At 43.4% G+C, this 13,073-nt stretch overlaps 1 protein-coding gene across 1 annotated transcript in view; it reads left to right on the plus strand.

The window, feature by feature from the left end:
* rhoq.S (ras homolog family member Q S homeolog) overlaps nt 1-13,073 on the plus strand; it is a 17,704-nt gene continuing 4,631 nt past the window's right edge. The window contains exons 1-3 of the mRNA XM_018265038.2: nt 1-850; nt 5,556-5,614; nt 12,724-12,888. Of these exons, the coding sequence (XP_018120527.1) occupies nt 709-850; nt 5,556-5,614; nt 12,724-12,888 (366 nt within the window). The 5' untranslated portion in view covers nt 1-708. The remainder of the gene's footprint in view (nt 851-5,555; nt 5,615-12,723; nt 12,889-13,073) is intronic.

Below are 13,073 nucleotides of genomic sequence, written 5' to 3' on the forward strand. Positions count from 1 at the left end.
AAAGTGGTGTGCCCTCTGAAGTTGGGGGGAGGGCAGAACTTCACAGTTTTCAAATCTGTACATTTTTAAGAGGAAATCAGATGTCATTGCGGCCATCAGCAGCTTCCCTGGAATAGTGACTGGCAGTCAGCAGGGCTGTAACCGCCAGCTTCCTCTTTCCACTTCCATGAAACATTGTATCACTGCTGGAGCAGCTACTTTGCTACATTGTATCACTGCTGGAGGGATCTCTTCCATAGTACTAGTGCTGGAGGGGTCTCTTCTGTAGCATCACCCCTCCTCCAGGAGTCACTACATTGTATCACTGCTGAAGTGGTCTCTTCTGTAGCATCACTGCTGGAGCGGTCTCTTCTGTAGCATCACTGCTGGAGCGGTCTCTTCTGTAGCATCACTGCTGGAGGGGTCTCTTCTGTAGCATCACTGCTGGAGGAGTCGAGTATATTGTATCACTGCGCTACTTTGATACATTGTATCACTGTTGGGGGAAGTCCCTTGGAGACGTTGCATCACTGCCGGAGGAGTCACTTTGTTACATTGTATCACTTGCAGCCTCAGAGGACTCAGACAGATCGTATCCCTCCCAGGCTCGGCCGAGTCACTCGCTCACTGACTGTGGGAGAAGGAGGGGGAGATGCACCGCGGTGGTGCCAAGGCCCCCCCATCAGTCTGCCGCCCACAGCGTGCCAGGAAGATGAGCCTCCTGTTATCATGGCGAATGGGACGGGGAATAGCATGCTGAAATGTGTGGTGGTGGGAGACGGGGCAGTGGGGAAAACTTGCCTCCTGATGAGCTATGCCAATGATGCCTTCCCAGAGGAGTATGTGCCCACTGTGTTTGACCACTATGCAGGTAAGTTACACTTTCTTATGTACAATGGAGCATATTCACATCACTGTGGTGATTACATAGAGTTAAAGCAACCCAGCTGCTGCTGCACCTCTTTGTGCTGACGTCTTCCCAGCAGCAGTCACCTTCTTGATTGCACCTGTCTCTGTGTTGGAGAAGTGACCTCAAGGCTGCCTGCGGAGGAGGGGTGCATGCCCCTAGATGACTGACAAGTTCCTTATTGCCATGGTTTCGGTGCCAGGGAACTGTGTGGTTGGTTTCCTAGCAATGAGCAGCTGACACTACTATCCCCTGTCGGTGCCACTCACATCCACTGGGACAATATATCCGTTGTCTTCCCATGAGCAGCACCACATTCCCTGAAAAGCTAATCCTAGGCACACTATTAACCCCTTAGCCATTGCCATTGGTTTCTGTAGAGACAGAAGGTGAAGACTGTGCCCTGCCCTGGGTGCAGTTGGTGCCAGGTCACTAATTGTTCATTATGAATGTAGGTTGGTTGTACCAAGTCCTGCTCTAATAGAAAGGCATGAAGCTAAATATAGGTCAGAGTAAGCAGCTGCTATGGGATAGTTGCACAAGTGCATGAAACTCTGCCAGCACCCACTTTTCACTGGGGGCTCATCTGGACACCTTAAGGGCTGAGAATCACTATTTTACTTAAGGTTTTAAAGTTATATAATATATAAGTTATATTTTTCTTGCATGGGGAGAATGGGCTTAGAGGACAGTTGTTAGGTCTGCCTCATGCATAAGTCATAGGGGTGCTCCCAATCAGAGCAGAATAGCACCTCCACCTGCACTTCCATGCATCAAAGGGGGCCACATGAGTCAGTGCTGGGGCTACAGTCATACCCCCAGCCTTACTATACTTTCTATCCCACACTTACAGCCACTAGCACCACATTCCCCTATTATACACACTAAGCTACAGTTAGAGCTCTTCCCAGCAAAGGCCAGGTACTTGCCAGCCTGCAAGTCTGACCTACATGTGTAACCTTACAGAGCCTTTGCTATGGATATGAGAAGGGGAACATTGAGCCCTAGTGACCGAATGAAATCAATCCTTATACACATATAAATCTTATATTTATTTCTCTAATCCAGACTAAACAGTGCAAGCTGTGCATGAATCTAATTCCCAGCTGGGGAAGCAGTGCCTGATACCCATTGGGCAGAAAAACCTCATTTGTACCAACATTAATTGATAATGTACCAAAATTAATAGATGGGTTTTTTTGGGGGCAGGGAGAAGAGCAGAGATAGTAAGTAGTACTAAGGACTTAATTTCCTATATATTCATTAGTGATGTTTAGCCCACCCAACCCAACTGATGCTGAACTGCATGTCTCCAACTAGAGGCCTGCAGGCCAGATGTGGCCCTACAAAAGAATTTTTATGGTCTCCACTGCTACTTCAATAGACTTTTCTGGTATGACATAATCTGTTTATATAATTGGATAATCGTTTCATTATTTGGAAACTGGCTTGACCTTGCTGCTGTCACTATTTACCATCTCTGAAAACAGATATCAGTCCTACAGATGCTTTCTAAACTGAAGCAACTTCTCAAATGGTTTGCTGTCCACTGAAATCTACTTGTAATCGACTTCCCATTTAGTTTATGGACATTTTCTATTATTTTATATGTTCACTTTTCAGAAAATGATGTGCCAAGCTCAGGCAAGAGTGACAAGAATGAGTTTGCTTTGCCTTGACTAGCCGTAATTTGGCCAATTTTGTCCACCACCAGCACAGCCAACCCTGACTGTGTTGATGGCTTCAACCTCTTTATGGAGCCAAAACTACAGTCTCTCCCAAATGATCTAAACGGGAAGGCTGAAAAATACCTTTGGGTCAGTTCAGCCCATCCAGATCAAACTGGTATTTTTTGACCTCTATATGGGCCTCCCCAACCCACATCTATCTGTAAACTGGCCAGACATCAATAGATCATGTTAGAAAATCCTATAGATAAGGGCCAAACTATTGGATTATAATTCAGGCATGCAGGTGCAGGACTATGACAAAAGGCACTGACCATTTTCAAACATGCCCCATTGACTAGATCGGCCCAATTTGGTAGGATCTTTAACTTTACACCAATGTTAATCTCCTACTATGATGCTTGGACCAAAGATTGAATCCATTCAATTTGTCCTACCACTTGGGTACTTGTTCTTGCTTAGGGCCCCATCAATTCTAAAGGACCCCCAGAGTTAGGAGACCAAATTACAGCAGCATAAAAAGCTTACTCCTGCAGTACTGGGGGTGCAGCTCCCACAAAACAACCAAAGGCAGTTGGAGGATTCTGGAAGTTGTCCAAAAACAGCTGAAGGACATCCATGAATTGCCCACTTATTTTTTATGGTAACTGAAACTCCCTGCACTCCCACAACAGCTAAAGGTAAAATTTACCCTACTGATAATGGCCCTTTAAGATCCACTCCAGAACTTCCCCTTCAAAGAAGTCACAAAAATCAAAAAATACTTGTTAAAAACACACCCACCGCAGTTAAAGCCACAAAGCCCAACCAAAAGCTAAATCCATCCTTTGCTAGGAAACTCCCATCTGCTTCTAAGAGTTTTCACTTTCATTCTCCTATAACAGGTCAATATATTAAATCAGACAATAATACAATTATAATACAGGTATGGGATCTGTTATCCGGAAATCTGTTATCCAGAAAGCTCAGAATTATGGAAAGGCCATCTCCCATAGACTCCATTATAATTAAATAGTTCACATTTTTAGAAATGATTACCTTTTTCTCTGTAATAATAAAACAGTAGCTTGTACTTGATCCCAACTAAGATATAATTAATCCTTAATGGAAGCAAAGCCAATCTATTGTGTTTATTTAATGTTTATATAATTTTCAGTAGACTTCAGGTATGAAGATCCTAATTATTGAAAAACATTAGCCAGAAAAACACAGGTCCTGAGCATTTTGGATAACAGGTCAAATACCTGTACAATACAAATATCAATTTTCATGTTGATTTGACCACAAGAGGCCACTGTTTCATTGGTAAAATGAGTACCATCGATGAGTACATTATGGCAGCACCCCATCATCTGAATAAACAAGAAAATGTAGAAGAGACTGAGGCAAACATAATAACAGAACTGTTATAGGAGAATGAAAGTGAAAACTCTTAGAAGCAGATGGGAGTTTCCTAGCAAAGGATGGATTTAGCTTTTGGTTGGGCTTTGTGGCTTTAACTGCGGTGGGTGTGTTTTTAACAAGTATTTTTTGATTTTTGTGACTTCTTTGAAGGGGAAGTTCTGGAGTGGATCTTAAAGGGCCATTATCATCCCCCTTCATTTATTTATGTACTGTCTGGAAACCAGATTTATTGTAATAAAATGAGCAAAGTTTGCCCAGGTTTAGTAACCCATAACAACCAATTAGAATTTCCCTTTCAAACAGCAGACCAGTAAAATATACGGGTATGGGATCTGTTATCCAGAATGCTCTGGACCTGGGGTTTTCCAGATAAGTAATCTTTCTGTAATGTGGATCAACATACCTTAGATCTACTAAAAAATTATTTAAACATGAATTTAACCCATTAGGCTGGTTTTTCTTCCAATGAGGATTAATTATATCTTAGTTGGGATCAAGTACAAGCAACTTTTTTATTATTACAAAGAAAAAGGAACTCGTTTTTAAAAATTTGGATTATTAGATTAAAATGGAGTCTAGGGACATGGCCTGCACTTAATTCGGAGCTTTCTGGATAATGGATCGCATACCTGTACCAGCTCATTGGTTGCTATTGGTCACTAGACCTGTACAAAACATTGCCCCTTTTTATACTCCCTTATGTAATAAAAAACACAATGTTAGTGACCAATACAACGCCTGTGATTGGTTGTTGATAAGACCGGTACCAAACTTTGCACCATTGATTCCATGAGTCTAAAAAGTAATTTCCATGTTCTCCAGAAATGTGCAAAGGAAGGATTTCCATTTAAAGAGACAAAAGCAGGGATGGGCGAATTTTTTCGCCTTGTTTAGTCGAAAAAACAACGCCCATAGACTTGTATGGCGTTGTGCATCAAAATAAAAAGACATGCATCAAAAAAATTTCGCCGTGCGCCAAAATTTTTTAGACACCCATAGACTTTAATGGGCGTCTGCGACATTTCGCCGGCGGCGAATTTTTGGCGAAACATAACGGGTCAAATTCGCCCATCAATAGACACAAGGTGGGGCCTTGAAACTGAATGCAACTCAATCTCCATCAATCTCAGGCAGGGGTGTAACTACAGAGAAAGCAGACCCTGCAGCTGCAGGGGGGCCCAGGCAGGCCCGGACTGGCAATCTGTGGGTTCTGGCAGATGCCAGAAGGGCTGCTATAAGGTCCCATAGAAAGTCAGTATTTAGTGGACTGGTGGGGGCTGATTGGGCCTCTGTGTAACTGAAATGCCAGGGCCTATTTTAATTTTCAGTCCGGACCTGGGCCCAGGAGCTGTAGGGGGGCCCATGAGGCCCAAATAAAGAGCAATTTTAACATATACTGGTAAAACAGGACAATGTCTGTATATGTTGGAAGCCCTAAAGTTAATTTGCTGTGGGGCCATCTAATATCTAGTTATGGGTAGGCAGGAGTCCTGCAGTACGGAGTGGAGCTAGTGATGTAGTTGTACTGGATGATGGGGGTGTGTGTAGCTTAATGTGCTCCTGTTTTCTCCTCTCAGTCAGTGTTACGGTCGGCGGCAAGCAGTACCTTCTGGGACTATATGATACTGCTGGACAGGTGAGTAATCTGTGTCTTATACCCCCTTTACCTGTGTCTTATACCCCCTTTATGTGTGTCTTATACCTCCTTTATGTTTGTCTTATACCCCCTTTACCTGTGTCTTATACCCCCTTTATCTGTTTCTTATACCCCCTTTACCTGTGTATTATACCCCCTTTATCTGCTAATAATGGACCCGTCACACCCTGACTCCCCTACTCCTTAGGCAGGGCTGGGCCAAGCCATTTGGGCACGCTAGGTAACCCGGACGGCCACCTCTCTTCACTCGACCACAGACATGCATAAGCCTTAGCAGAGGGGAGAGTGAGAGAGGGCAGAAAACACAGACTAGGGGTAGGCAGAAGACACTTTAACAGGTACCTGCCCAGCACCCCCTATTGTTGCACCCTGGGAAGGTGCCTCTTCTGCCTCCCCCTGGTTCCAGCCCTGACCCCCAGGTTACATAATATTCTTAGTGACATTGCTGTGAGATCCGTCACACAGCAACAAAGCAGAAAGTTTGTAATTTCAGTAATCTGGTTGCTAGGGTCCAAATTACCCCAGCAACCATGCATTGATTTCAATAAGAGACTGGAAGCTGGAAAGAGTCAAAAGGAAAAGGCAAATAGCTCAAATAATGAAAGCCAGTTGAAAAGCTGCTTAGAATTAGCTATTCTATAACATACTAAAAATTATCTTAATAAAGGGAAACTTGAAGGGAATCTGACATGGGGCTAGACATATTGTCAGTTTCCAGCTGCCCCCAGTCATGTGACTTGTGCTCTGATAAACTTCAGTCACTTTTACTGCTGTACTGCAAGTTGGAATGATATCACCCCCCCCTCCAGCAGCCTAACAACAGAACAATGAGAAGGTAACCAGATAGCAGCTCCCTAACACAAGATAACAGCTGCCTGGTAGTCCCACTGAGACTGATTCAGTTACATTAAAGGGATACTGTCGCGGGAAAACATGTTTTTTTTACAAAATGCATCAGTTAATAGTGCTACTCCAGCAGAATCCTGCATTGAAATACGTTTTTCAAAAGAGCAAACTGATTTTTTTATATTTAATTTTGAAATTTGCTATGGGGCTAGACATTTTGACATTTTCCCAGCAGCCCCAAGTCATGTGACTTGTGCTCTGATAAACTTCAGGCACAGAAAGTAATTCCATCCTAAAGTGCAGGCACAAGTCACATGACCAGGGGAAGCTGGAAATTGACAAAATGTCTAGCCCCATGTCAGATTTCAAAATTGAATATATAAAAATCTGTTTGCTCTTTTGAAAAATGGATTTCAGTGCAGAATTCTGCTGGAGCAGCACTATTAACTGATTCATTTTGAAAAAAACATGTTTTCCCATGATAATATCCCTTTAAAGGTGAACCACGCCTTTAAGTAAATGCTTCTTTCGATAGCAATTGTTTTTACTAATAACTTTCAAAGGACTGATTTTTTTCTTTAAATGTGTAGTGGATAGTTGCTTAGAATTAGGTTTTCTTTTATTAGGCACGTTTTTATTTTGGAGTTGACTTGCCCTTTAAATAGGCAGTTGAGGGTTAACCAGCATCTGCATGTCTGTGCCGTTGTAGCGCTATAATTAATATACCGGAAACAATTGTCCTTGATAGCCAGGTAAACAAATATAACATAAACCATCTGATGTCAGACATAAAGTAAAACGGGACAGACACCGTCTCCATAGTGCCATATTGTTGCAGACAAGCGTCGGTGCCGGTTATTAGGCAGACAGAGTGTGTTTCTCTGTGTCACTTTATTCTGTCTGTAGAATAAGCTCAACAGCATTAGGGGGGTCTTCTCTGGTCCTTCCTCTAGGGGCAATGGCACCCAAAGCTCAGTTGCCCCCCTGTACACTTGACCTAGAATCTCCAGAAGGCAATATACCTGCAATCAGCATGGCAGCTCCCCCTTTAATTACAAGGCATGAAAACAGCTATCCAGCCTGGGTGAATCAGTAACTCTGGACGAAAGCTGCATTTCCATATCACTAATAAGATATAGATCTTGCAGGGATTCAGCCAGATACTAATAGAATGCTGCCGCCGTTTATTGGAGTCAGCAGCCCCCCCCCCCCCGGAAGCGCAGGCAACAGGCATGTCGATATTATAAGGGCAGATGAGATTAGCTCTTCCTATTCTCCTCAATTAACTGGCGCAGACAAAGAGCAGATGGGATGGCACATACCCGCAGCTATATGGTTCTCTCTGTAGCTGTTCTGTGTTATATCAGTGTGTGGCAAGTGCATTGTTATAAGAGATGTGGGGAAAGATGAAATTTGTTTAGGTGCAGTGGATACGGGTGGATACAAGGATACAGGCAGCAGTGATTAGATCAACCGGCATTGAGAAAAATCAGGAAAGTCCAACCTGAATCCCTCCTGCAGTTGCTGAACTGGAAGGCGGCAGGATGAACATCACTGCAGGATATAAGTAACGAGTTAAGGTGGCCATACACAATAAGATCCGCTCATTTGGTGAGGTTGCCAAACAGGAGCATCTTAACCAGACATGGCCACCAAAGGCAGGAACGATATCGGGTTAATCCGATCGTTCGGCCCCAGGGCCAAATGATCAGATTATAACGAAGGAAATGGGCGCAGACCGGTCGCAGGACCACATTAACTAGCCAATGTGGTCCTCGATCGCAGGAAAAATCTGCCCAATTGATATCTGGCTGATTTCTGGCCTGACATCGATTGGAGAGACTCATCGGAAGCACTCACACATGGCAGATAAGATGCCGAATTGGTCTAAAAGACCAATATTGACAGCTTTAATCTGCCCATGTATAGCCACTTATAATGCAATGTACTGTAATTCACCCTTTTTGCTTTTATAGGCATATCTCCCCACATAAAGGGCCCCATGCCTCATAAACTATGAAATTGAAAAGTTAGGATCAGTTCGACCACTCTCCCAAAGGCCACCCACTTTCTGCTGAACACCATACCTTTTGGGGATTGACCCACCTAAAACATTCTCTACCCAAATAGAATGGGGCTCCATATATACATATAAACATGATCACACCCTCAATCCACCCAGACCATGCCCCATGCACTCCATGACCCACAACACCTTTCCTCTGCACACCCTATCCCATTTTTTGGCCCACAAATGAAACCTTTGCTTCTGTCCAGGCCCCCTCTTGCCACGCCCACCTATTTCTCACTTTGGTGGGCTCCTTTCTAAACAATCGCCCCCTTCTGTTTATGGAGATGCCACTGAACCAGTATCTGCTCCTTTCTTGGTTGTTGCCATGGCAATGCCAGCATTTAAACTTTGCAACCCACACGCTTCTGATCAGAAAGAAGGGCTGTATGAGATCAGTGTGTGCCTCTCTCCCTTACATTACCCATGCACATGGAATTATGAAGTGAGAAGCAATAGTAACACTCACGGCTGACACCTTGGGAGTAAATATATCTATAGTGCTACAGTACTGCAATTGTGTGGCTGCCATTCTCTACTACTCTCCTTTTTCTATGCAAGAACCACATACATTTTAGTCCGTACATTCATGGGGCAATTAACTGCTATTTGATATGTTTATTTATATGCAAAGTCCCCTCGCTCCTGGCCCTCCCACTGATCACCCCCTTGATCCAACCCAATGAACTCAGCCCACTTCCACTCAAGCTTCTAGGGTCTGAGCTGATCCCCACCATCCCTTTTTATCACCATCCTAAACCTTTTATGTCCTGGAGAGCAAACCTACACTCACACTAGTCCCTGCCCCAGTAGAGCTTACAATCTATGGTCCCTCTCACATTCACAGAAGACGCTGGGCTATCTGGAGCAGAGTATCCCTTTTTAAGGTCTCTACACATTAAAGGACACTTCTATTAAAAAGATAGCTAAGGTCTTCTCCTTGAAGCTAAACTGCTATTTTGAGAAAGGATGGACTTTGCTTCCCTATTTTCCAAAATGTAAGTAAATATTTGATCATCGTCAATCTCCATGGAACCAAATTTTGGTGATTTTTGGCCATGTGGTTGGCACCCCAATAATGCCTTCTTAATTACTAACCACACCCCTTGCTCCTTTGCTGGTCTTGGTGTAAATACGGAGGACTCCCTAAATTTTCTACCTACAAAACTGTAGCAGGTACTGGATTAGCAGGGAGTCCATAGTCCGTAGCGGGCACTGGGTTAGCAGGGAGTCCATAGTCAGTTAGCAGGGAGTCCATAGTCAGTGGCAGGCACCATGCATCTGCAGAGAACACTAAAACCTCTAATTTCCCTTGTCAGTGCTGGAACAGATCAGCATTTCTAGTGAAGTCATTGCATTGTATTGTTTCAGGCAACAGTTAGCAAGTGCGTGTCATTTTGTGGCTGTAGAAGGAATATTGCAGTGTTTTTAATGTTTTCAATTTCCTGCAAGGCTGGAGTGAGAGAACAGGGGGTCCTTGGCACCATAGAATCCATGGGCCCAGTCATTGGCTGTCTGTAGGATGCCGGGAGTTCAGAAAAATCTGGAAGGCCACAGAGGATATTTGCATTTGCTGGCTATTATAAAATGCAATAATATGTCATTTACACAGTTTTCCATGGTCTTTTAAAATAGACTCTTTGGGGGCACAGAGGCAATGCCCATTTTTTTTATACAAACCCATCCTTATTCTCTAAAGATGGCCATAGACTCTGCTGATTTAGTGATGCCCAGTGCATGGGGGGTAAATCAGGTTGTTCCAGTCATTGGGCAAATATTTAATGATGGCTCATAAGCTGTTGCCTATCTCCGAATGGGTTGTCAGGCTGTGTATGGCCAATTTAGCCCTCCTGCTGACCCCCTATATATCCTGCTAAATACTCCCCATTTAATTGCATCCACCCGCTCCTTAATCCATTGTTCTTCTGCCTTTCCATATCAATCTTGGAATTTGTTCATTCCATTTCTGTCCCTGGTAACCAGAGAGGCAGAATATAAAAGGGAATGAATAACCACAAAGAAGGAAGAGCAACTTCTTCTTTAATGAATCAGACGGAATAAGAGCCCCAGGTCAGGCCCCGTGGCTGGGTAAGGCAGCTTGTACTGAAATAACCTTAATATAATACGGTCGGGTATCAGGCTGGTTACACACAATACAGGTCTTGCACTTTCAGCAACAGATCCAGTTGTCCTTTCATGGTCAAATATTGGATTTCTGCCCAGCGTTTATTTTTGGCTGCCATAGAGCCTGTCCTGGGGGGGGGGAGTATGTAGATGTGGATTTCTGCTTGACACCATGGCTGCACAGATGGTCATGGATTGAAAGATCCCAAATGAAGATCTGCCAGCTCGGCACTGCCTTTTGCTCCTCTCTTTAGCTGGGGCTCTGGGAGCATCATGGGGTGACAGTTGGGAGCACAGGGCAATACAAGTAACTCCCTTGAGGAACCTTTACAGAGACAGTGTGGGAGTTAAAAGGGGACCACTGACAATGAAGGGAGCTGAGGCTACATATGACTAGAGGGGCAAATAGATTTTTTTTACATCCCCCACCCTTTTTAAAAGAGACTGAAATGGAACCATGATAATCTGTGTGTTTTCTGGGACCAGTTTCTCAAACCCCTTAGGCTAGCAGTGTAACACAATGCCTTCCTCTCCTTGATGGATTATGGGATTTAAAGTTCCCCTGCTTTCTATACTTTTGAGGGTCTGTACCAGCCCAACATCCCCCCAGGCAGCTTTCACTTACCTGAACTTAAAGGGACACTGTCATGATTTTATGGTTTAGTTTTTATTTCTAAATTACACTGTTTACACTGCTAATAATTCACGCTACCATGTAAAATGTAATTCCTAACCCAACAAGTGTATTTTTTAGTTGTAATATTGGTGTGTAGGCGAATCTCAGGTCATTTTGCCTGGTCATGTGCTTTCAGAAAGAGCCAGTGCTGCACTATGGAACTGCTTTCTGGCAGGCTATTGTTTCTCCTACACAATGTAAACTGAATGTGTCACAGTGGGACCTGGATTGTTACTATTAAGTGCTGTTCTTATATCTACCAGGGAGCTGTTATCTGGTTACCTTCCCATTGTTCTGCTGATAGGCTGCTGGGGGGAGGGAGGGGTATATCCAGTGAAGCAGTAAAGAGTGACTTAAGTTCATCAGAGCACAAGTTTACTTAAATATATATATATCAGTTTGGTAAAATACTTTAATAGGTGACTTAATATGATATAAACTATCTGTTGCTTAAATATTCATTTTGGGGGTAAAGTTTTCCTTTAATTCCGAATGAAATTCTAAGTGGGTGTTTGCAATCCAACCATTGTGCCGTTGTGTTTCTTACCTGAGGATTTCCAAAAGAACTGCATGGCTGCGTGTGTGGCCCCTTAAACAATCAATTTGGCCAATGAAACGCTCATGTTATCAACAGATTTAAAAAAAATCCAGGATAATCCATGACCTGATATGACACATGAATTGGGTCTTCAGATGACCTAAAAATGCACATTCCATGCTTCCCTGCCCATCAGGCAAGTAAACAGAAGACCACATCGGTATAGGAGTAATGTAATAAAAGCTGTAACGTTTGTTCCAAGTCTAGTATCCCATAGCAACCAATCATAGATTTGCTTTAAACCTCAGACCAGCAAATGCTACCTGCTGATTGGGAGCTCTTTGTGACCAGATTATTTCCACTTGATATTATATTACCCTTATCTAGCACAATTAAGCAAAGAACTATTTCAGGGCTTGTCCTTGTGGGCGACGACTCCCTGCAAACGCCCTGCCCTGCTCCCATGAGTGGCACATGCAATATCCTCAGATGGGGTGGGCAGCACTTTGTACTATATGTGATCAGCACCAAAGTGAATGATAATCCATATAATAAACATTAAAAGCTTATTCAGGCAGACATGTAGCACAAATAAGTGAAGCCCCCAGCAACAAGAAGCAAATATTCTGATCTATATCAGTAGATACTGAAATCTCTCACAGGAAATTACTCAGAGCCATGCGGCCGCAGCCTCTTCATAAGTCACTTTTCATAGGTTTTTAATTTTACCACTGATTCAGTGACAGATAAAGTAGAAAGCAATCTCCCCAATCTGTACTGAAAGCCTGTTTATCATATCGTAATTCGGCCTTAATCATTCTTCTCCCTCATCTCAGGAGGATTACGATCGCTTGAGGCCATTGTCGTATCCCATGACTGATGTTTTCCTCATCTGTTTCTCCGTTGTGAACCCGGCTTCATTCCAAAATGTGAAAGAGGAATGGGTCCCGGAGCTGAAGGAATATGCCCCTAATGTGCCCTTTCTTTTAGTAGGGACACAGGTAGGTACCTACCATAGTACCTACATCAGCACCTAGTTTGGGTATACTGTAGATCTTATTCTTTATATAGTGCCAACAACATCACCAATGGAGCTTACAACTGAAGTCCCTATTACATTCTGCCAATTGGCGGTCTCTCAGTTGGAGTTTCTCCCTGAATAATCAAAATATAATAGCTATCTGTC

Source organism: Xenopus laevis, chromosome 5S (genome assembly GCF_017654675.1).
Source record: "Xenopus laevis strain J_2021 chromosome 5S, Xenopus_laevis_v10.1, whole genome shotgun sequence".
NCBI classification, from domain to species: domain Eukaryota; kingdom Metazoa; phylum Chordata; class Amphibia; order Anura; family Pipidae; genus Xenopus; species Xenopus laevis.